The sequence below is a fragment of the Varroa jacobsoni genome, unplaced genomic scaffold (genome assembly GCF_002532875.2).
Source record: "Varroa jacobsoni isolate VJ856 unplaced genomic scaffold, vjacob_1.0 contig01482, whole genome shotgun sequence".
NCBI lineage: Eukaryota > Metazoa > Arthropoda > Arachnida > Mesostigmata > Varroidae > Varroa > Varroa jacobsoni.
In genome coordinates this window covers 27844-53566 of record NW_019214643.1, presented here as the reverse complement: position 1 = coordinate 53566, position 25723 = coordinate 27844, and the positions used below count along the sequence as shown (strand labels likewise).

General features: G+C 40.7%; 1 protein-coding gene and 1 long non-coding RNA gene across 8 annotated transcripts in view; one reads left to right on the top strand and one right to left on the bottom strand.

The window, feature by feature from the left end:
- The window catches only part of LOC111272048 (uncharacterized), a 70758-nt gene that overhangs the window by 26301 nt on the left and 18734 nt on the right, over positions 1-25723 (bottom strand). The gene's annotated exons all lie outside the window — the stretch shown is intronic.
- Positions 1-25723, top strand: part of LOC111272047 (uncharacterized) — a 47188-nt gene that overhangs the window by 13664 nt on the left and 7801 nt on the right. For 2 of the 7 annotated variants that reach the window (XR_002687287.2, XM_086973142.1), the window contains one exon: positions 9270-10239. The exons of 2 other annotated variants lie outside the window; for them this stretch is intronic. Coding sequence is in view for 3 of the 5 variants with exons in the window: in XM_086973142.1 (XP_086829268.1) it covers positions 9270-9329 (60 nt within the window). In the remaining 2 variants the exon portion in view is untranslated. Of the gene's footprint in view, positions 1-1670; positions 2214-6803; positions 8098-9269; positions 10240-25723 lie in introns of those variants that run through there. 3 more of the 7 variants (XR_002687286.2, XM_086973143.1, XM_022853212.2) reach the window with 2 other exon arrangements.

The window sequence follows — 25723 nt, the reverse complement described above, 5'->3', positions numbered from 1 at the left end:
TGAGGTTTTCGTTAGAAAAAACCCCAGGAAACGCTAACCTCACAAAAGTATGAGCAAAAAAAAGAACCAATTTTCTTTTAAAGCTTATAATCTATGGAAAATTATAACCACGCGAAATTCCGTTAATGTAATGGACAAACTCTAGCATACGTTTTTACTTCGCTGTTTGCTGCTTTACGCAACGTTGCAGTGGCATTGGGTTTTTCCGCAAGCTAACCTATTTGAGGGCTATTACCTTTTTTTAAATTTAATTGGCTATTCTTAGAAGAAATCGTTGTAGAAATAATGATAAGGTTTATAAAGATTCGCAGCAAATATGATAGCTCAGAAGAGCACCTGTTGTTATTACTAGCATAGATGCTGGATGCTAGCAGATGGTACCGCCGCCGTACACTAAGCGGCCGCCGGCAACGGCTGCAGAAGACGTTCGAATAACACAAACATCGAAAGGACGAAAGTATCCGTATGAGTAATGGAATACAATAGAAACAGGACACACGACGACGTTCCATTGACGCCTAAACATACGTCAATGCTACATGGAAAGAAAGTTGAACTCACTCTCCAAAACTTATCACTGGTCTAGGTAAAGCAAGAGTTAAGGTCGTCGTCCTTGAACTTGAGAACTTGTGCAATATATGCTACACTCACGGAATTTTGTACATTCGCAAATGATGTGAAGCAAATATTAAGCCCTACTTTTTTCGCCAGCTATACAACGTTCATATAAGGTATACATGGATTCTTCTATCGGTGTATCCCTTTATGAAAATATATAGAGCTATCTATAATGGTGTGCTAAAGAGCGGGCTGACAAGCTGAGTCGACACGCTGATTTCGCGACAGATCTCTCAACGATGGGGTGGTTCCTAATTCACTATTCTAAATTTAAAAAAAAATAAAGCGAACAGATTGTAGAGACGGAAGCTATCCTTTGAAGATAGATATGCAAAGAAATTAGAATACGTATTACGATTAAATTTATTAATTGGGAAAACTGTATCCAAAGTCAGTATTAAATATACGTGCGTGTCTAACAAGGTTAATTTACTAAATATATAGACACTTTCAAGAACAGCTGCGTTTGTCGACGTCAGGGAATTTCAAAAAAGAGATTGTGGCCCCCCATATATCTAAAACGGCATGACTTACTGCGAATCATTATGACTCCATGATTTAATTTTCCATTGATATATACTTTGAAATAACTAAGTTGGGATTATAGAAAATATCAGTTGCAAAATATTGTTTATGTGATTGATTGCAGTTTTGACAGTTTCTAAACCATCATTCACATCATATTCAGTGTTATAATTAGGCTTATGAAGTTTACTCTTATATAAAAATATTCAAAATCTTTCCAACCAACTGAACAGTCAGGAACACTAAGAACACACTCTGATCAAGTTCCTATAGCATACATACGTATACAAATGTAAACTGTGTAAGCTACTATTTAACTTACCATAATGTAGCTAGTAAATTGGATAGAGGCATGAGCAAGTACCACCGGTATTAGTCATCATTGCAAACATTGTCCGTAACTGCTATTATAGGACAAATTGGTCACTGCCAGTAAAACTATCGAGGAGAAGTCGAAGAAAACGGCCATTTTCCATGTGCTTACTTGCCTTTCCCTCTTTTGCAACAAATTTGCGCGAACTTCGCAGGCTTCACTCACAATGCATTGGCAGTCTAAACGGATAACGTGACAACTGATGGACACAGCACTGACGATTGAATCAGGGCGCGTGAAAATCAAAGCAGTATTAGTAGTAGCAGTAGCAGTAGCAGTAGGACCGACCCGAGTGACGGCGGGTTACGACGATGAACGCCCCTGCTGAGGACAAGAGGAAGCTCGCCGGCACCTCAAACACCTCGCAAGCTTATAGTAAAGCTACATCTTGGGCGAAGAAGTATTCCAAGCAGAGGTGACTAGCTTGAGATGGGGAAAAAAGCACCGGGTGGGCATTTCGTCTCGGCTATAGTCAAATGAAGATTGGCAGAAGTTGGAAACGAAGAAAGAGAACTAGCTGACACTGTATCGTAAAGAGTCAGACGTAAATAGATCGACAGACAGGAAGAGAACTGCTAAGTGAACGCCAACTGTCAGCATAATCACCAGTCGACGCTGAAATATGGACCAAAACGTACAAACGGTGTGTTTGTTAGCAAAATAAAATAGAGATATATATAACCGAATAAACAAACTATTCGATTTTTTTGTTTACTCTTTAGTGGAACGACAACTGCAAGTCAAAAGAAAAAATTTCACAGCAAAAAATGATTTTTTTTTTCACTTTTACAGCTTACCTTTTACTTTTAAAAACGTATTTGCAGGTTGCTTAGGAACACGTACCAAAAACCTCAGTATATAATTAGAGAGATTTTTATACTCGCAGATAACTAGAGACTACAGCAAAATCGTTCGACCTTATTTCAAAAATGCCACTCAGACTATGAACCAAATACCAAGAAGTAAATGCTTTGGCAAATTTCCGTATATAATTACACATTTACAAACTTTTGCTTTATCTACGAAAATGCTGCCTCTACAACGTTGAAGATTTCGTCTTATATATATATATATAACAGCTTGTCATTACCATGAATAAGAGACGCCTGGATACTGCTAAAGGGATATTTTACAGGCAGTAGAAAAGGAAAGGATATGTTACGTTGGTAATATACATGATGGAAAGTTACTCCAGTTCCATCGGCAGAGCATTATGTCTGACGACGGCGCCTTAGAGCTATTTTGCAACAAGAACAACCTATTCTAAAAAATAACTTTTCTCCATCATCTGTATAAATTCCCAACCAGTCATATGTACGTACTCTGGGAAGTAGGGGCAGTTTACACAGCTGTGGGAAACGTCCCCATTGCTAAGCATCTTTACAAACAGTCCTTTTGAACTGTCTCCGTTTCGTATAGACGAAACTATCCGTACCGCCATATCTATTGCAATACCAATCTACATATAAAGGCTATAGGCTGCCTTAACACGTAAATTGCATAAATTTTTAACACAAGGAAAATGGCAGAATGATATTAGAATAATGGTCGAGAGCCCACAGTCACGATGATGCGGCTGTGGAGCGAATAAATGGCCTTCGCAATAAAAGCTTGATGACATTATCCACAATTTAACTAGTTAGTCTTCATGGAGTTTCGATGAACAGTTCATCTTCCCTGTTTCTTTCTCATTCAGTTTCATTATTTTATTTGTGAAATAAGCAGAAGAAGCCTGATCGCTTACATAAGAAAAAAGTATGTGTCTTCATTGACCTTTCACGCTCAACCTATATTGTATATGATTTATCTTGTTATTTCTCTGAGGTAAATTATTCATAGCAACGAATATATATTGTAAATACTGCAGATTCACTGACACATGCATCGGCACAAAGACTACTTTTACTAAAAAAGGAAATTTCCGAAGTTTCATTCTGGCCAAGAATCTGAAGTTCCGCTTCAATTATTACGCCTATTGTTTTAGTTAAAACATCTCTTCTTTGTCATCAACGATTGCGCACTTCAATAATGTACTCATTCACTTATATTGAACAGGAAATAAAGCATAACCGCCGGAAAAGGGCGTTTCAGAACGTTCCGCTTCATGCACATACCAAATTGTTTATCGCCCCCATGTTTGCCTTCGACCCACATTCCAATGAGGTGGCTAAAACAAACTGTCTATTATATAAATAATTTCCAATGCATTCATGTTCGAACTATTTACTCGTGAATACTATAAATAAATCAAAGGGCTACATTTTTATACCGTATTGAAATTCACACCTCTGTTCGTCAAGTATCGTAAGCGTATGAACGGTCCTTCTTGCGTAATTGTGTTTGCGTAACAAAAGCTAACTTTAACCGTGTACCTTATATGTGTGTTCATAGACAAAAATTCTCTTAAGAAAAAAAAAAAATATTTTCTTGGCTTCACTGATCACCCAAAGTAAAAAGACTTTCAGGGCGACTATTTACTCTCTCCTTATTATTCCAACTTGTAACGTTCAAGCAGATGTATTGTCGTTTCCCATTTATTTATTATCGATTTCAAACAGTGTGGTAACCTCGATTGCAATGAAGACTTGTTCTTCAGGAAACACACGACTAAGGGACCATACGGAAGATTTATTTCTTGGGGTTTGTTCATCTTAGGCAACTCGATTATAATAGCTTTTGTTAATATCTACATCTTCACTCATGCGAACATCGAACTTGTACTGAAAATGGTAAAATTAAAATAACATGACAAATTTCAAATAGAATTCACAGTCCTTCGGCTTGCTAGGACCGATATATATGTATATATATATATCTCGATTATTACAGGCCGCGAGACATAGGGAGCGCTACTCCGTACAAAGCTTAGTAGTTGACAGGCGGTCAATAATTCTGTGGCCTGCATTATAGAGATTTTTTCATACTGAAATTTACCGATGTGGACCACCTCGGATACGTGAACCTGAACCTGAACGAGGTGAAGAGTCTGATCTAAGAAATAATCCTACTTGTGAAGACAAATTTTTTCGGACCAGTCAAGCACCAAATACAAATATTCGAAACCATAAAGGGCTCATTAAAAAAAAAAAAAAAAAAATTACTTTTGCTTACGGCGCTTTCAAAGCAAACTAGTACTGAAGTGGATGGCGTATCCGTTCCCCCTTAACTGTGATTACCACCAACCAGTTTTCGACAACGTCAGAAACTGAGTAGCCCCGACGAACAGATTGTAAACAACAGGTCGAAAAGTGTGATCAGCTTTACAAGCCATATTTCTGCAGTCAATATGAAATGTAACACATAAATATTATGTGACTATACCTCAACAGATTGGAAGGGATGACATTGTTCATGAATGTTCTCGCAGATAGGACCAACGTATAGTAGCGTATTTGGAGCAACCATTTTACAGATATTATGTTAACTTCGAAATATATATGTGCTTTAGCTAACACCTTCTGGCAATTACGAAGTGCACCCGCTCGCTTGGAGACACCCATTAAAACGCATTGTTAAACGATACGTCCGCCAGAGATAAATGATACCGAGAGATTTCAGATAGGGACGACTTACGAATACGGTTCTTTGCTGTTTCCACGAGCGAGAACTTATTCACCGCTTTTATTTCCCTATTAGAAACGAATTGTTTACGACACGATTTAAGTTTACAAGATACGATAGACGAGAACCACTCGTCGGAGTGCTTCGCGATTTCCGAAAAAAAGCATCCTCATCTTCGTTGGCATTGTGTACGTATAGATATATGGATTCGCTTTTGTGCCCCTTACTCTATTTATCGCTGGCGGTTGGATTACAAATGTGTATTGCTCTGAACTAAATGGGGTGATAAGTCAAGATTAATTACAGTGCCCTCTGCGGCGATAAAACACGGCAGATAACATCGTTTTTGATAACACCACACAGTATAATACCTACTAGCCACCTAGGGCACTTGTGCCTTGGTATGCCTCGTACACCTCACGGTTTTACATTAGGGTGTACTCGGCGCCCGACCGCGTCCACTGCAGATGCAGGGAGGGAAAATCAGCTTGCATACGTTACTTGTTTGATATCTATACGTTTGTACTCATACATAACGTATTACAAGCAAGAGTTACATAGTTATCATGGACAGATGCTAACGGCACTGTTTGTTAATAGAATGCCTTTTGGTCATCTATTTTGTACACGTAATTAGAATTTTGCTAATGTTCATAGGAGACATTGTAGTCTAGTCACAATTTCAACACACCGTTGACAAATAGCTAATTACCAAATGTGAGATTGTTCGCTGGATGGTTCGATGGATGTAGGCTGTAGCACCGAAAATAGGAACCGGAAATGGGATCTGGTTAGGCGCGCGCAAATTGATGCAGTCTTGAAATAATTACACTTAAGAAAACCCAAGATGTTCTTAGCACAGGTAAAAGCGTTTCAAGGGTAATAATAATGGATTCTATACAAAAAGCCTATTCCTGTCCAATCAAGAGAATAGAAAGCACTCAAGTGGCGTTGAATCAAAAGGAGAGACAACTGCGGTATTAAGTATCGCGAAGATGCTTTTATTAGCCCATGGCTAGCCAGTCGTCGAAGGATCTCTGTTACTCAGCCGTACTTCATATTTGTTCTAGCTGGCGTTCTAAAATATATGACAAGTTACAAATAACTGAATAATAAAATGTAATTGTTAAAATTTTAATCCATAGCATGATACGTGTTCGGTTAGTCTTACAAAAGTGTATTAATTTGGGGTCTAGGCAGTCTACCACACTCTCTAAAAGTTGTCAATTCACACTTACCTGTTTACAGTACTTCAGCGTCCAGAAATTTATTATAGACTAATCTGTCTCTTGCGCCCCTTTGGGAAACAATGAACGTTACGAGCCTACATAAGGTTACCTAGGATTAACGGTCTCATTAATTAGAGAGTCCGTTACGCTACCAGCGTAATAAGGGTCATGTCTGCCTTGCGGCCCCTCATGTACAATACGGTAATGACCTGAATAGGCTTAGCAATGTGCCTACATACCTTTTAGAGGACATTCACGTTAAAAGCACTGTATTATCATTACGCGAAGCTTCCTCGTTAACATGATGCCAAAGCAACACTAGACGTTTTCATCAAATTGTCGTCGGACTTCGCGTAAAGAAAACGTTCTTACAGAAAATCATAGAAATCGCCCCTCTATCCCTTAGAACCCGTAATGTTCTATACATTCTTGTACGTATTTGGAACTACAAGTTACTGAAGTTAATTAACCCCATCTTGTACTATGTTCCGTTTCAGAAGACCTCTGTTCATTTTTCTAATTCTACTTTTTAGGCTGCGAGATTATCTTGATCGTTGCAAGAATTCGTTAGGAAGGATTATCGGGCTGCATACAAGTAGCCTTTGTGAAATGTTTGAGCTAAGGCTGAATCGTTCGAATTCGGGAATTGGTATTTGGTTCTAAGTGCTTCAAATTTTACGCTCGGGCCCGTCGTCAGTCGTTGCGCCAGATGGCGCACGGTGGCATACGAACTGCAGCACAGGCGAGTCTGATTAGCCAGCAATTTAAACGGCCCCCCTTTTGCCTTCTGTGGCTTGGCAGTGACGATGTAGCAAATGATCGTAATCCACAACAATTAGAAATAGCCTTTAGTGTTGATTTTCGCAAAATACGTCCTTTTCATAACCGAATCTTTCCCTCCGACTAAGTCTTCCTATAAAACATAATAGGGACCGTTGTCGTTGCTTCCAAGACTTTTAGAGCAATATAGCTTCTAGATCTGACAATTCCCCATCTTCTGACGCAGCCTAGATTACACTACGACTGCCAATCGTTTCATTGCTTACCTCAAAACAGAGATTGTGTAGTAGAAGGGTTCGACTTTATATTTCGATACAATGTCCGAACAGATCGCAAAAAATTGTTCTTTGTCTAGTACAGTTGGCAGTAAATTGTCTAGTATCTTTACTTCAGCGATGATTATTAATGAAACAGTATCGAGTTCTATCCTAATAAGAGAAATGTACCAAACTGTTTATATTCGCCCTGGTTGTATCGCTCTCTATCACCAGTTGAGATTAGTCCTATGTAACAATATATTTATCATAACTAGATCCGTTTCGAAGTAGAGAATGGATCTATGTTAGAACCTGAAGTACGCGCGAGCGTCTGAATTGGAATGAACAGGCAGTGTTTTTAACTGGTGATTCTGATGAGTCGACTTGATGACGATGAAGGCTTGAATAAGGCTCTTATGGCCAATGTCTCCGATTACATAAATCTATAGTCGAAAGAAATCCTAATGGCAAGAGAAATGTCTTTTTAAATATGTAGTATGACAATATAAAGTTGTATGAACTTACATTCACATAAATTTCTACAGATACCCATATATATATATATATATATATATATATATATGCCAAAATATATATGCCACCGAAAAAACATAATCCTCGTATAAAAATGTCTTGCAAACCAGTCCATCTAAAAAGGAATGTTACGAAATAATATTTAGAATTCTATGTTGACCTCGGCTTTGTTGTTATGGAGAATATGGATTAAAAAAAGCCTCTAGTAGTTCTCAAGTAATCGCCTGTATCCTATATTAGATGCATTAGCCCTAAACTGAATTACTTATTAGAGAGTGCATGCGATCAGGAATATTCGGGATTTTTTAAATGGTATCAAAACCAGTTATTGTTGTTTTTTTTGTTTGATATAACAGTTTAACATCTAATAGTATGCATTTCCGTAAGGCGCCAACATTTCTTATCTACATCCACAATCATCGTCCCTTTATTCAATGCAATTTTACGTATATAATGTCTATATTGGATGAGGCCTGTTCTCAAGTAATTGGCACAAGGCCGTAGTTCAATTCTACAGTTTCATTGTCACTATTATAGAATACATTGAATGGCAGCAAAACTTTAAGCAGCTTAGCATTCTAAGCATAGGAGCCATCTGTATCTGGCCCTTATAAGGGCCAAAAAGCGATATAATCTTGCCTGAGTGTTGCCTGAATTCCCTTACCTTCTCTTCAGGGTAAAGATCAGAATGGGGGCCGTGTGCGAGCAAAATGGAAGCTTAAGCCAGCTCATCTATCCATCATTACAATCAACTTAAAATCCGGCCCAGCGCAGTGCTTCGCCTTGTTGTCTGCTCGAACGCCCTGACTAAATGCAATCCCTTTGCCAGGCTTGCCGTTTGTCGATTCCTCGGCGTTCTCAAACACACGCGTACACACACCTACACAGTCACACACATGAATTTCCTAGAGCAGCCACTCCAGTCACCGAATCACCCAGCAGACCCGGTCTGTCGCCCTCCGCTTTGAACTTCACTCCCCCTTTAGTCCAGCCCTGATGCCCCTCACATCACTGCGTCGCTGGGATATGCCCAGCGATCGCCCCGATTTGCTATCCCCATTCTCGTCCCTCGCAGCTCAATTCTCACTCCGCTGCTCTCTAGCAAACCCTAAAATCCTAAAATGCTCTAGTCCCTTCCCTTTTCCCGGATCTCAATCCTCAAACAGAGCTAGACAGAGCGAGAGAGACAGAAAAGGGAGCTGCCGATTCCTGGTTGCCCACTGTTTCTCAGAGAGACCAGACCCCCATATCCTATCCTGCCCTGGCTTTCTCGACTTCCTAGCTCAGCTGAATTGAAACCCTCCGAAGTACGCTTTGCCTTTTCCGAAAAGCCACCCCTTAGCTTAACTCCAATCGCGGAATACTACAACCAATGTTGCCGTCCTTTGCCAGGTTGTCTGGCCACTTGGCCTGCCCCGCCAGCCTTGCTCTGCCTTACTCATTCACCAGTAACAGCAGCAGTTATAGTAACCAAGCGCAGAGAACGCGGCTATAGTGAGTTTTGGCGAGAGAACAGCAAGCATACCATTGGATCACAGCATCGAACAGCATACCCACCGTTAGGGTGCCTCGGCCCCTAACTGCCCTTAATCGGCCCCCGATGGCGGCCTTATATAGACGCTCTCTGCCGAGACAACTCGTCGCCAGGCATCATATGGGCAGCAGTGTCAGCGGCGGTAGGAGAGGTCGCTACTCTGTAGCTGGGTAAGCTAAGCTGCTTTGCCCGGCTGCCCTCGAGCGGAAGCCCTTTGGGTTTGCTCCGTTCGTTGGCTGCCCGCAATGTTCTCTCTATCCTGCCCTTAACAGCAGAGGCAGTGTCACCGTAGCATCCCCTCAGAACAGTCCGCCTGCGCTTCACTCGCACTTCGCACGGCGAGGTACCACCGTCGTCTGCAACCAGCATTGACAACGTAACGCTTTCAGCGTGCCTTCCTGTAGCCCTCCTTTTATCCTCCTCGTAGCTTCAGTCGTCTGTATCGTATCAACCATCCGTTCACATCGGGGGGTGACTACAACTGGTGACTCACTAATCCTTTGGCTCTAGCACAAGGACCTTATGAAACCATTACGATTTGAATAGGAAATTCCAGGGAACTCGGGATCCATTTCGGGATACATCTCATTGACTCTATAGTTAATTGTTCGTTAAGGTCACATGTATATCGGTACAAAGGGAGTAATCTTAACCATAAGTTGTCCTCGAATGTCATATACCTATAGCTAGTGCTTGTACGAAGTTTAAGTGGTATGTTTAGAATTATTCATTTGAATGCATATCTAATTCCTGCAAGATAATTACAGTCATTGACATCGCTGACCTTTTTTTCGAAAAAATAAAAAACTTGTAAAATACTTGATTAAATCTATTTATTTTTGTTGAAGACAGGTTTCTTGAGTTTTCCTAAACTAATTTAGGTAACATTAATGAAAAGTTGTACACTATTGCATTAGCGATATCTTCAGTGCTTCTTAAATAGGGTGAAACCGAAGGCAAGGAAAATAAATAGCAAAGGAAGATCAGACTCTCGATAAACAAATGCTGCCGATTTGCATTAAGAAAATTCGTAGGTCGGGATACGCAATGCGTCATCCATATTACAAGACCAAATCAACGATCAAAACAACTATGAGCATTCTAATGTCTACTTCGATTCATTTCCACGTGGAAAAACCGCATTCGCTCTGCGGTCTAACATTTGATCAAACATGTTGAATGTATATATAAATTTAATATTTTAATTATCCTAACTATTCTGAGTGGATACGTGATATATTTTGATTAAGTTAACTATTTTAATATTTCTTTTACAAGAATATTCTGTTTTATTTATTTACTTCGAATTGCTCAACACGAAAAATTTATTTTTCGAAATAATTCTTTCAGCTCCAATTAAAGAATATAATTTACTTATACGTCATAAAATTCCTCTACGTATTTGATCAAAATGGAACCATTTATACTTGATTACTTGAAAAAATACCGAAGATTATAAAATTTTTGGTCAAATTATATCTTATAATTTAACGGTATTTTCCGTATTGAACGTAAATGCTAATATTATGTAACGTATAAGACTGGAACTACACAGCAATTATAGTAAAACAGAATAAATCTTGATCTTCTGTCTCTTGGAAATAATGAAAAAACAAAAATGGCTCTTTGGACCTCATTATTCGAGGCGAATCGTCTGCCAAGTAAAGCGAATTGCTGGAGATGGTGCTTACCATCGAAAATAGGGAAAGATGACGTGATCATTTCCCAATAAGCTCTTTTAGAGTCGGCCGCTCGATCCCATAGACCGCGCTCGCGTGATTTGATGAAAATGACTCTTGGCTGGTTGATAAGCTGTCTTGGAGTACAGCAAGGCGATCCCGTTAAAGGCTCACATCCCCAATAGGGAAAAAGGTGAGATATAGATATCTTCTTAGTGTGATGCTGGTTCATTCACTGGGGTCGCACTTGTATACTGTTTTTTTTTGCTAGTTCTGAAGCACCTTGTTCTCACCATGAGACTAGATAACTTTTTTATTTCGAAATATTTTCACAAACTCGCAAATGAGGCCACGACGCGCATAGCAAGATATGATGCAAGTCCTGCCAACGCGGACCCATCGATTCTGTATTGTATTAACTATTGTGAGAGAATTAACAAAGAAAAAAACAATGAGTCAGGTTAATATTTCATATACTGAGTGGCTAGACGATAAGCGAGTAGTTGTGAACGAATTAGATTTAAAAATGTAATTATCTTCGCTCGTTTATTATTTACTATATCTACGCCTTCCGAACGGAGGGGCGCAACCCAATTGTAACAATGTTATTTAGATAACCTTAATATAGAAGAACAATGTTTACAAAGGGAGTGCTTCATGGAGTCGGTTACAACATAAAATTGAAAGGCACTAGTGGCCAAGTGTCCGTACTGACATCCCTGCCCCACAATTTTGTCAATCGTTTGCTCATTCATAGTAAGATACCGTAGATATGTTTGTATAACCTAGATGCTTACTTGGAAAGTATACGGTATATGCAAGCACACACCGCACGACTATTAAGCATAGGGTTTTTCGTCAGAAAGACGTTGCGTGTAATGCTCGAGCTCGGAGGGGGCGTCACCGAACAAAATATTAGGTTGTACCTTGGGAGTCCGCTTACTTAAAATGTCTTACATAAGCATAACGAATGCTCTATGAAATTGAGGAGTTGCGTTCATACCGGACTCCTCGATGAACATTTCACTAAAATAAAATCGTTTGAACGAACGCAATAAGGCGCGCATTGAAAATAAATAAACAAGAAGGCAATAGAGCGGTGCAAAGAGCCTTAGAAAAACCTCTCTGAATCAAAAATTGCTATTGACGATATGTACAAGCACAACCAGAAAATAACTATACGGAAAGCGTGCTAATGTGAGGTCGAAGTGCGCTCTGCGGCTTTTCATATTGCTGTCTTTTAGATGCCATTGTTGATGTGAAGTCGTGAACGTAGGACAGTTTCCATAATTTTACGTCTGCAAATTCTCACCTACAACGACTCATTAATCTTTCATTCTACAAGGGGTTCGGGAAAACCGACTCGTAGCAAAGCATCCATTTCAAGTATCTCTCTTTCGACCTGTAAGCTTACGCCTTATCCGACTGTCGACCTCTTGCTAGGCACGCTACCTTCTATAGTATTTGTCTCTATAACAGGAGGCCTAATAGTAGTAAGCGGTTTCACATTATTGTACTAGAGCAATACCTCTCGTTAAGAAAACCAGGAGTGTTACTTGATTGCTTCGACGTATTTTGTCTTTTATATAATTACAATGTATAATATAGCATTGGCAGGGTCCTTGTAGCACGAATAAATAACTCAATAAACTGTACACGCCAAAAACATCCCCGAATTTTGTGACATAATATTATTCTCCAGTCGCTGCAAAAGCAGGAAAAATATAATTGAGGTATCGATTATACCCCATAAAAAATGCACTTAGTTTACCATAATACCGAGTTCATGTATATATGGGTCAGGCTACAGGAAGCTCTAATGGCTAACGCAATTAATGTTTGGATAGGTTTAACTCAAATTTGGTACGCTATGGATTTGAATTGTTTTACAACGAGTAGCGGAAAACGCCGACATAACGGCATATCGTTCCATTGGCTATATACACATCCCCGCACAAACATTCAGAAAGAACTGGCCAAAGCCAGCGTACATATAAAAGCAATAGGTAGCTGGTGACACGCTCTAATCAGACGTCGTTAGAGCGGACACCACCGTCACGCTATTTACAATACGTAGTAAAACCATGTAGGAATCCCATTTTTGAATCTGCAGTCAACGACGACTCTTGCATACCGAAAAGCTTCACCACGTCACCAGAGAAAATTTAAGGCTTCTTTAATGCTTTACAATCAACTGCCTATATGTATATATGTGTGTATGGTGTGTGTATGTGTTTAGCAAGTTAAACGATACAGGACGCTTACCTTTGTCGAGGTGGAATCACGCGAACTGCACAGGGGATCAACAATATATGCTTTGTTTACATTAGCGTCGTGTCCGGTAATAAACTGTCACGATAGATAGAAAGCAAGGCCAATAGTGGGGGCATTGATGATAGTCGCCTGGTCGGGCAGTTATTGTCTGCTAAAATAAACAATTAATATATTCTACTTTGGCGATAAGCTTGCAATATATCAACTTTCCCTTTCCTCGGTTTCGCAAGTCCCTCTCACCTTCAGGCCCGCTCCCCCAGCTCCCTATCGCTCGATTACTGCCTGCACAGCCCTGCGTATGTTCTATTTTATATTCTCGCGTACGGGACCACTCTTGTTCCCTGCAATCTCCAAACGGCAACGTTAAGTACAGGCAAGTCACCAGCTACATTTATTATTACTCGCGCTCTCATCGTGCTGCTGCGGCAGCCACCTGCAAAAAAAAACATGCTACGCCATCTCAAACGTTCACCCCACCCAGCCAATCCCTTAATGTAATAGCAAGCGGAAGCCAGGTCTCCTAAAAATCCTATTCCAACACAAGAAACACACCGACATACTAGTGTGATCGCCATACGCTCGCATATATTGACTTGCGTATGGCCTGAGCATCGAAGAGGACGTAAGCGAGGGCGGGTGGAGTGGTGAAGTTCAGACGACGAACAACCAAACAAAAGTTATTTTACTCAGGATTCAAGAGCGAGACAGGGTTGCTCCGAGGGTCATTTTCGGTTGATACAAAGGGGATCATTTTTGCGCACGGTTTGAAGGAAGCGCCGCTGAAGCATGTTTGCGTGCTTAGCGATTTTTTGCATTGACCGGGTTCGCCCTAGATGGCTGATGTGGACTGAAGTGTGCTAAAGCTAAAGTATCTTTCATAAGTTGAGTTGAAAAAAGCGAACTATACAGAACCAAATTAGGTTGTGTTTTATGATGAAGACAATTCTGTTAAGGCTAGTTTTCGGCACAAGATTAATTTCCGCAAAAAAAAATTTGAGAATTGTTTGACGCAATTATTGTATAATCGATTGATATAATAATGGGCTTCCTCAGAGTTCTTACAATAGTAAATTATAAAGAAATTTACGCGCCTGCTCCCGGCTAATTAACATCTACCGGATGTTCGCGTACCCATTTAAAAAGAGAAATCTCGAAAAGTGAATTGGGCAATGTCACAATTCATTTGCTCCATTCAGTACCCTCTAGTAAGCGTGGAACTTCCAAAACTGTTCATTTCAAGGTTGTTTTTTTCGAGTTGTATTCTACGGCACCACAAGGACGGATTACGCGCTCACGGCGGCGTTTTTGACAACCGTCTCGCATAGCCGCACCTGGCATACAGAACCGCCTAAGCTATTTTTTGCTCTCTGGATTAAAGGCTGATATAGGTAATCATAAAAAAAATTGCAAAACAAGTATTGCAGTTGACCATTTACGCCATATGATAAACCTAGAAGTCATGCTTTTCAACTGTGCTTCACAATACATTTGCCATTCCCGCCGATTCGGCAATCAACGCACGACTTCGCAAGTCTAAGTTTGTGTCATTTTTTTGTACTTATTTTACCTTCTCTTCGAAGCCTAAAGAACGGTTACGGGCAAATGGGCCGTACTTTGGCTGTTTGTCCGAGCTGTCACACATTTGTACGCATTTATGTATGTTGTCGATATAATGATTTTGTAACTAAAATTTGCCCAATGCACTTACATCATTTGGCCAGGCCTAGGGCGTATGGTTACTAGGTGCAGTTATCTGCTTTTATGAAGCAATCGATTTGTGTTCGAATCGTGTAGATCTATACTGCGACGACCAGCACAGCTGCACTGCCTGCGTTCCCATGCAAAGTTCTGTTGTTGTCGTCGTCGTCGTCACGTGTACTATAGATAATGAGTCAAGCATCGCAAAACGGTTTGTGTATTCGACGCGTGCATAGTGTACGTAACAGTGCGTCGAAGCACGAAACGGCTGTAGTATATCGTTTCGTCTCTGCAGAACGCTATGCCTTGGTAGCGGTGCAGGCTTATCATTACCAACTAAAATAATAAGCCCAACGCTTCGTTCTGCTTTGGCAGGCAAACTCTGCTAGTTCAATAGATCATCATCCGCTCCAATAGGAGAGTTCTCACTATGCCCCGTCTGTTCGACGTTCGGATCCGCATTAGCTCGAACCAGTCGGCCTGTTGCGCCTCAGCCGAGGCGCAACAGGCCGATTCGTCAGCAACAATCCCTTCGTCGACCCAATTTGAATACGGCACAATGCCAAATAAACAAAGCCGCAGTCCATTATAATATAGACAATGCCCAGGCTCGGATACGTTCAGATATGCTCGAGTATGGCAACGGCACTGGACACCACGAATCCCCTGCACACTATCTGTCACTGTGTAGGTCTATTTAACTACGGCAGGCATATTACTTTAAATTTGCATTAATGCCGTTGAATTGTGAATATTCGACATAGATTTGACGGGTCTATATGAAACGAGCTTATCTCTAATATACGGCTCGGGTTTATATGAAAATAGCTGCCAGAGAGCTAAGCGGTAGAACTTAGAACAACTTACACTACACGTGTACTCATAATGCTGCTGAAGATCACGAAAAACGGAAAATTATCTCTTGGCTTAAAATATGTAAGGTGCGATAGTGTACTGAATGAGGGCTTCAAATATCGAGTGGTATTTTTATACTAAATTTTGGTACTTTTTGTCTTGAGACGTTATCTAAGCCTACGTCTTACGTGATTGTGCGTAAATAGTGCTCAATACGTTTGCTCTGTGTGATGTTTCCTGTAAGATTATTTTGCTATTGCGGCCCAATAGCCAGACACACAGAACAGAGCACACGTTGTGTCCTAAAAAGCTTGCTTATGAATCAACCATGGCGTTTAACTATTATGTACCTCATTCTACGATGACGCTTCGTACCGGCGACGTCACAACAGCTAAACTATAACATAAGAACTATGACGTCAACTCAGAAGTTAGAAATTAAGCCGGCGAAACCTAGCTAGCTCGTCTGAGAAAATCAATGTAGCGTTTTTGTGCAACAGTTGTAGAATCGTTGCTACATAAAAGACATCCTCATCTCATACGCACATATATTCTCGCAGCTCAATGGCCTTTATTTGGAACAACTTCAAATTATTTCTGCTCATCTGTTAAGCATGAACTAAGTGTAAGCAGTTAAGCATGAAGTACCGGTAATCGTGGTATGCATCTCTTTGCGAAACCGCAGCTGCACTTGAGCGAACGTATTTTAACACTCATTCGAACAAAGAATATCCTGGATGAAACATCAGGAAGTTTAAAGAATCTAAATAGATCAGAATCACCCAGGTTTTGCCGGTTAAGTCAAGAAGGTACGCGACAGTCCTTTTATTGGCCAATATAACAAGAACAATTTCAAATCTGCGTAACCCCCGGAAAAGTTAGCAGAAAGAGATTCGCACGAGAACAAGATGTTTTTGTGCCCTAATCTTGCGCGTTTAGTTTGTATAAAAACTCGCAAGTTCTGCTTTAGCAATCATCATGATTTCGTCTTCCCTGACCTAACCCAGTCAAGTGTAATGATGCACTAAACTGTAAGGAAAAGCATTTGTCTACTCAATTCCAGCTCCACATAGCAAATGGTCGAGAAGAGTGCGAAAAGACACGGTCTTGTCTTCTTTTTCAGACACGAATGCTTTGATATTGAGTCAGCTGCTCAAGTTTACCAGTCCAGCCCTACAAAGCCAGCGGCCAATAGCTCGAAGTGCTACTCGAATAAGAACTCGAGCCTGGTGCTGGGCGACTAGTGGAGGGGCAGTGGGGGGTCTTCGGTACGCTCCGCTAGTCCGCTTCAATGACTAAACTCTGCAAAGAAGGGGCTCAGCTGAACCCGCCATCTGTAAAAAGGAGCCGATCTGAAGGTTTTAGTAACAACGAGTTAAAGGTGGAGGTCGTGAAGTCCACAGGAGGAGCTTAGAGTACTCCGAGTACAGCGCAGGATGGACAGAACGCAGGGAGATGCACATAGACACTGTTCAGTGGAGTGTAGATGACTTTTATGAATAAGAAGCCCTCTAGAGGACCGTCCACGCCCCTCTAACTCTGATCAACTAAGAACGCGGCAAGGGCAGAGCTTATGCTGGCTGTTTTTCTTTTCCTGATAAAAGAAAATGCCATGGATGCTCTATTATATGTAGTAGGGCGTCCAGCTGCAGCGCGTCCAACAGGTACACTTGATAACGATAATATACAATACGGATATCACATCCTGAACGAAGTCGTTTTCGCTGAGGCGGTGACAACGTCGGTGATGCCAATTAAAAAAGTTTCTGGTTCAATTCCCGCTGGGACGCGTACTAAATCAAAAGAATAAACTAAGTACATTTTCCAGTGTGAAGTAACCTAAACTTTAATTTAATTACATGCTTTAAAGTGGATACGTCAAACCCTAACGTCCACACACACAAACGCCTACCGGATCTGCTATTAGGAGATTGAGATTTGCTGTAGAAACTTAAGGAAGGTTAACTTGGAGAACACTTCCGGATAGATTTAAGGATAGTCTAGGTTTTTTGGCGATACTTCTACAAGGTACAACGTAAAAATTTCATACTCAAAATTAATGCGTTTCTCAGTGACAAGCTTAACTATATATCGTAAAATAATACAATATATATGCATGCTTGTTAGTACTACAAGGAATATTTATTTATGCGATGTACAAACACCTTGCAACATTCAAAATGGGTCGGATAATGAAAGTTTTCTGGCGTTTTTCACTGTTAAGGGTTAGGGCTAATTTCAGTTTCGCAAAAAAATGCGTATGCGTTGACAGGCGAACGAAAAGATATGTTATTGTATCAGCGGCAGCACTGGTAAAATAGCTAGTCGCTCGTTAAAAAAATATGGCATCAAAAATACACCAAACAATAATATCTTGTATGGGAGGTACTTTTTTACAGTGTTTGGGCCCCACTTTAGGTGAAGCTTGCAAATGCACAAACTGATCCCATCTGTAATAACAGAGACATTCGTTGGGGTGAAACAGACGGTTTAACCAAGCAACGCTGATCATTTGAATCAATGAATAATTTGACCCAGGCCCCAATGACCCAAAACTATCGCAACTAACTTAAATTGCCCACTTGCCGCGGTCTAGCGTCACATTGCTGCTGTAATAACGGGCCTGGCTGCAAGTAACAGAACTAAATCTTAAATCGATTGCGTCTCTTCGATAGCGGAGCGACGAGGACCCACTACTAATTTCTTAGTTGCTTACCGTCGTGGGTTCCTGAAACTTCTATGTACTAATGTGTATTTAATAAATATCATTATTTATACGCGACGATACTGCTCTAGCCACACTGCTGCTGGTATGGTAAAACGAATCCATGGAGGAGCAGACAGCTCCGTCGACGAAATCATCCATACACAATACGTGAGCGTCCACCTGCTCTGACAGCGGCCCTCACGCAGACGTAAAATTTTACCAAATTATGAGCAGATTTTCGTTTGAAGTAGAGTTGGACAAGATGCTAACTGCATTAGACGACGACACTGCTGACGTCAAGGAGGGAAAAATATTGCATCATTGAATGTTATCCAAAACTAACTATTTAATTATTATTTTTTAATTAATGTTATTCAATTTTTATAATTTTAGAAAAAAATGTATTTAATATTTGCAAAGTAAGAACACGAGCTTAAATTTCAATGCTCGATAAATGGCCATTAAAAAATTACAACAAATAAAAGGTGGCAACATTGAAACGCACGCTCTGAATATGCGAATTAATACAAAATGGAATCAATTACCTTGTATTTTTTCCTTCACAATGAATAACTTATTTTAGATATCAGGTGCGTACGATCATTGCTAATCTAGATCGTTTCAAGGATGAGCCCGTACGATGAAGATACAGACCTCAGTTTTAAGCGGACCCAAAATAGAACGGGCCTCAGATTGACACACATGCCGAGAAAAACAGGGGAATATATATTCACACCTACACATAAGTCAAAGCAGGCTTTTTCTTTATACTGCTTAGTATGCGTGTATTGGATAAGGACTGCATGCAAAAATTATAAGGAAACTTGACATTTATGTTATAATACGTTCACAAAAAAAATCATAGTTTTCCATTTATATTCTGCACTGATTGCATCTAATACCTAACAAGGTACAGTCATTTAGAATGGGTTTCAGGATCGATTTCGAGTTAATGATATCTATCTCGTGATTCTGACTCATTCCGTCCTTCCTGCCGTAATTTCGAGTATTCATATCAAATAAATAAGATAATCAAAAGCATGGAAAAGAGCAGTTAACCGTATTTTGAAGATGCTTGAAAAATACAACAAATAAAATCCGGGATCACGATATCGACCACACGATAAAAACCCATTGTTCAGATCAACTATATCGTAAATTAACTCTCTCTATTTTTGTCACCGGACCCGAATTTCAAGCGCATAGATTTTGACACAAACACACAAATGACAACAACGCGTACGAAGACACTTTTAAAATAAGATAAATCGTCCCTTTCGACGGTATTGCCGTTGTTTCAGCTGTGCCGTCGTCTCGATATTGTGCGGTCCTAAAAACAATGAATGGTATGATACAGTACGTAGTTTCTATTAGCCTAAACTGATAGCTCTTAGCCAAGCGAAAGGGTATGCCCCCGTTCAATCCCTTCAGCGGAGCATTTCCGCGCATACCTAAACTGTGCCCGGAAATATTGTCGTTGCTGGTGCTGACAAAGACCGATTTTCCAAATGACAAATCCTGCTGACTACCTGGGGGCTTGTTCAGGATCATCACCGGCCCATTTGTTGTTATTACTCGCTTATATAATAATATCGTTTTTGTATAGCGAGACTTTCCAGGAAATAGTTATATACTTACAAATGGCATAGTACACTTTACTAGCTTTCACTTTGGACAGATTCTATGCTCGCCCCAGCTTATGATTCAGACGAGCTTTTCTCCTTGAAGAGCGTGACGATATCAGGTATGTAGAATAATTCACGTATGGCGAAATTAACTAATGAAAAGTAGATGTTACGGAGTACAGAAGGGTTCGACTATATGAAGCGAATAGTAGCTTACTATTATCACAGAGTGGCTAAATGACAGCAGTCTCTTAAGAAATCATCTCAGCGCTGAGCGTAAACATGTTTTACTACCATCAAATCTGCACTGTACAGCAAGTTTGGCGCGGTGGAGTGGGGATGGCGGGGGGGGGGGCATATACTGACGTACATACAAAGTTAGGCTAATGTGGAGTCTATCGCTAAAGGCAGCCTACCTTTGAATCCGCCCCCATCTTCCGAATTTTCACTAGGTGATTTGTCCTATTGTAAGTGTAAAAAGCCATTGCACTCTAAATAATATTGATATTATTACGGCATTGTGGATCAGTATGGCTTAAAGCCTTGTCTTCCTCCTGCTTTTAGCTAAACCCTCGATACAGACTATCGCCGGTTGTTCATACTTTTCCACCTTCTTCATCCTTACGAAGCCCATTTAAATAAACGTGCAGCGACACGCATGCTTCATTCATAACTATCTCTATTCACGTCGCTGTGAAACAGGCGTTTTTCGAATAGCCGAAAGGCCATAAACCACAGCTCTTGTCCCTACGGCACCGCTACAGATGATATGGACCACCTCGGCGACACCAACTACATTTCGCGCCGCTGCCGCCATCATCTCTGTACCTTGGCGAAATGATAAACGATGTTTGACCAACACCCCTGACCATCCGCCTCTTATACTATATATACATATAGCGGCTGGCACCAGTGAGTGAGGCACCGGGTCGCCGAGTCACCACAATCTGTACAGTAGGACACAGGTTGATAGTCAGCAGCTCCACTCAGAAGCCTCTACCGGCCCCATCTAGTCGCACCCCTGAGGCCCCAGTCGGCTGGCTGATAGCAGCACTATGATAGCCCTGTAATAGTTCCCTAATAAGTCTGCCCGTCTCATGACTGCCTCCCATAGACTACTAGCTTCGACTGCTGTGGATGTTTTCACCGCTGCCGCTAGAGATAGTGCTCACTCGAGCGTATGTCAATTGAATGATGCCAACGGCAAAAAACTATTCCATGAAATAATAATAACGGCTACAACAACTGAGAGAGCGACACGACAAGCAGATAGAGGCTTTTATCACATATCACTACGTTATTACTTATTTATTGATAATATATTTACGGTTGTGCCGCGGAATAAAAATATCGAAAAAAAACTAGAGAAGGAAAAAGTAATTGCAATGCTCTAGTAAATGAACTGTAATAATGAAAATTTTATGGGGTGGTAACCGGGACGAGAGGCTGATTAGTATTAAGCCCTGCTTTGTTAAGCGTAACGTTTTTGTTTAGCCTGTACTACTGTAATATAATATGGACATCGTTATTGACAATAATATGGCTTGTAAAGTTAATCACGTACATAATGTACTTCGCGACAGAGCCAGCAGTACATCCGTTTTACCAATACATAGACACTCGTCGACTCTGTCAAATACAAATTTCGAACTGAAACATTTTTACCCTCGAGATATAGATCTAACATTGTATTTTTGTCTGAGCCTATAAGTAATTTTCGAATCCCAGGGTATAAGCTCTTTATGTGCTTATGAGTGTCTAAACAGATTCAGTGACATGACGTATTTCCTCGATGCTTGGGTATTAAAGGGAGTTCTATGCTAATTTATCCTTCAACGTTTATTACTTAGTCATCCTAATTATAAAAGGAACAATGTGCATTTATTTTCACTGTTGAAGACAACAAATCAAAGCTTCACTACACTTGAATTCTGGTCCTGTAAGAATTACTAATCTGCACTATGCTTATGAGCTAGTTTCAAACTCATACAAAACGACGCCCACAGCGGTATGCACATTCCCTTGAACCTTATTCTATTTAATAAAGCTAAGGCGTATTGAGAACAACAATATGGAGTTAAGACGCAGTATAGCTTCGTCTATGCGTGGGGCAAATTCAAACGAAAACATTGAGGATTCATCGTCAATTATGAATTCGTATCGTGTCTCACGCCGTTGCTGTCTGTCCCTATGAAATTAGACAAGACACGTCGACAACGACGAATACTCAACTCGGTCGTTTCCTACGGCGTATAGTTATCTCATTGGTTTCCGTCGTCGCCGGCAGCCTCTCACGCGCCCCCTGGGTGCCGGAGAACGATTTTCCTGCCGCTTGTGCTTCTCTATCTGTCGGTCAGTGGTACGAGTAAGAAAGCAAAATAAAGGCAAGCAAGGCGCAAAAGATAGTAGTAGAGGTCTATTATTCATTTTTCGCTCTCTTATACTTCTTTCTAGAGTTCGTGTTATTTTCTTTCCTCATCATGTACAGGGGAGACTATCCGAGTTTAGAATTCCTTCTGATTACAGAAACGTGGACACGTGTTCATGGCAATAGGCTTGCGCATGTCCCAGCTGTTCTTCGTCGACAAAGTATGTCTTTTCGCTGGCATAGTTCTTACTTTGCTAGCGAAATGGCTCCCAACCAGCTCTTGAATTCCTTTAGCTACTTTCCTGCGGGAAGAGCCGAGAGAAAAAGAGAGGAGAATGAGGGGGACGAGAGGAAAAAAAACGTCTTAAGATTAAAACTGTTCAAACTTCCACGAAACGAAGGAAGTCAGATAGTCAACCAACATTCATGCATAGAAACGATTTGTAGGGTACGTGATCAGCATAAATATACTCTTGATGTGCTACGATCATCATAGTCCGCCAAAGCGAACTCCTTCTTGCTTATTGATGAATAATGGCAGATCTTCGTACATCTTCATATGTGGAGTTTGCCAGACAGTTGCGGATGCTTCGACTCTCACCTAACATTCATCTATATCCAGACAAAGGGATCTCACACCTTAGTAGAGCATGTATGATCGTTTAAGAAGTTTAAAAGTGGTCGGTACTTTCATTCAGTCAGTGATTGAGTGTTGTTGAAGACACAGCGATCTCTTTAGAAATGTATTTATAAGATATTTCTTCCTGGTGATGTTTATCGGCCCATTTGTCGGTGATGGAGTTCTTTTTATATCCGCATACGTCTGCTGGACCTCCGCCAATAACGACCCAAAAGCAAGCAGTCGGCCGAAGTCAATCTAACATTAATTATAACAGAAGCCACAGAGCAGTGTCTTACGAATATCAACAACGTTAGCACATGAAAATCTTCTCTATTGCAGAATCTACTCGTTGTTTCGTAATGAATTTCCAACTATTGGTATAATAATTTTACCTACATTCATGTATGTGTATATATATATATAGACCAAGAAGGCGCGGGCAAGTTACGGAAACAGGTCGTTTTGTAATACCTACTATTTTCGTTATCTAATGATAGGATGTACGATGAGCACTGTTGAGGACGACGGTTCCGTTCGATCGCATCCGTTCACTTCAGTGCCGAGCAACCGTTACGAAAGGGGTCTCTAAGGGAATCCCAGCTCCTCTCACACATCTTGCTTCCTCACCTTTTGAAGCAAAGCAAAAGTAGAGGTGCTACTACTTCTAGTGCTGCAAAGGCGGCACTCACCTACCGTAGTAACCATTGCTTCTACTAGCGGCGTTCAATAGAGGCTTAGCCAGACGGCTAAGAGAAACTCTTACCCTCTTGACCACCCTTCAGGGCTGGGGGCCGTATCGATTCTCCATCAGTGTACGCACGTCCCACTGCCGACGGCGAGGTATCATCCCTACTGCTGCATTTTGCAGCAACGTTAGTGGAGCTGACTCCTTCTTGTCCCATTCCGTCCCTTAGAGGTAGCATTGCAATGATCCTATATTTCTGCTGCAACCTTGATTCCATCAGTTCGTCGCTGTACCCTTGGCGGGCGGAAAGCTAGAAGCCGTCTTCCCCAACATATCGTATCATATCGGGAGCTTGCCCTAACTCCTGACCTCGCGGGCGTCTGTATATGTATCTCTGTATCCAAAAAAAGAGATCGTGCGGCTCTATCTCGGTAAGTCTGATAGTCAATCTTTTGCCCCCTCCAGGTATCCTAGCCAGATTTGCAGATCATACAGGCCGACCGATCCGCACAGCTAATCCATTACTTCCCAAAACAGGCCTCGAAATAGCAACTGTCCTACAATAGCGAAATATTATGATACTTACAGTAATCCTAGTGATAATAACAGAAAGTTGAAAGTGTGAAAAGTGTGGTACCAATCAACATGATGTTGTGTAATGCTACATCATCGATTTGCCCTGTTGCCGGATGGCAATCTTTGTTGTCTCCCCACTTTCGCGTTAAAGCGCACTCATTTTTGTGCATTTTTAAGAAGAGAAACAACAACGAAGGATTCTTATTTTTATTTAATTTGACAAACAATACTAAAATAATTTGGGTAACTTGGCAAGCGTAAGTCTATGTCTACATAAATATTTTCTTAGTGAATTAGGTATCTCCCTGATTTCTGTAAAAAAAAAAAAAGTTTCTGCTGCAAATTTCATTTAGATGGTTGATATCACCTCATGCAACAAGATAGCTTAATTTAATTGGATTCAATCTTATGCAATTTTGTGGCACAGCTGACGGTCGTGAAGTTTTCCTTCACCTGAAGTAATTGTATCGTTTTCAATTTGATTTGAGAGCTGTGTTCGCCTTCCGCCACTTCAATATCACTGACTGTCCGCAAAATTCGAGAACACCCTTGAAGGCTCTCCACTTGACAACTCTTGGAGCCTGGATTTCACATGCACATATATGCCTTTATATCGTTTTATCCTTATGTCTCTTTCAATATCAGAACTCTATTCTTTGACATTTGAGCCTAAAGAGCAGCAGGCCTAAACTTTTTTTAAATTCAAGCAATTTTTCCTTATTTCATTCAACTGTCACGTCGATTATTATGCATAGTTCACGGTTGTATACAGAAAGTGCCTTCATAAGCTATAGCACTATAAGTTGGATCGTCATCGTGACAGGTGCACCTGTGTTTCAGTTAAATTTTTCCAATCAGGGATCTTGAGGGATCAATATATGGAAATATCGTGTTAAAGCGATAACTTCTTGTTGCCGTAAACACGAAAAATAATTTGATTCTTATCAATGTATACAAAGATACATATTTGTCCAGTTTTTATCGTGTGCCTTCTTATTGTACCTGCTATTCGGTGGCAGCTCAGTCAGCTCCAGCGAAACGCCGGCAGTGATCTGTTGGTTGTACTTCGCCATAAAATATAGCAATTTAATTTCTGTTTTCTAACAGAAACGTCAAACTATATTCTGGAACTAAGCAAGAATTTAAAGGTACAGTGGAGATTGGGCCGCTGTCAGACAATGTACGCGGTGTACGTACTATAACAAAAACGGAGCATCCAGATC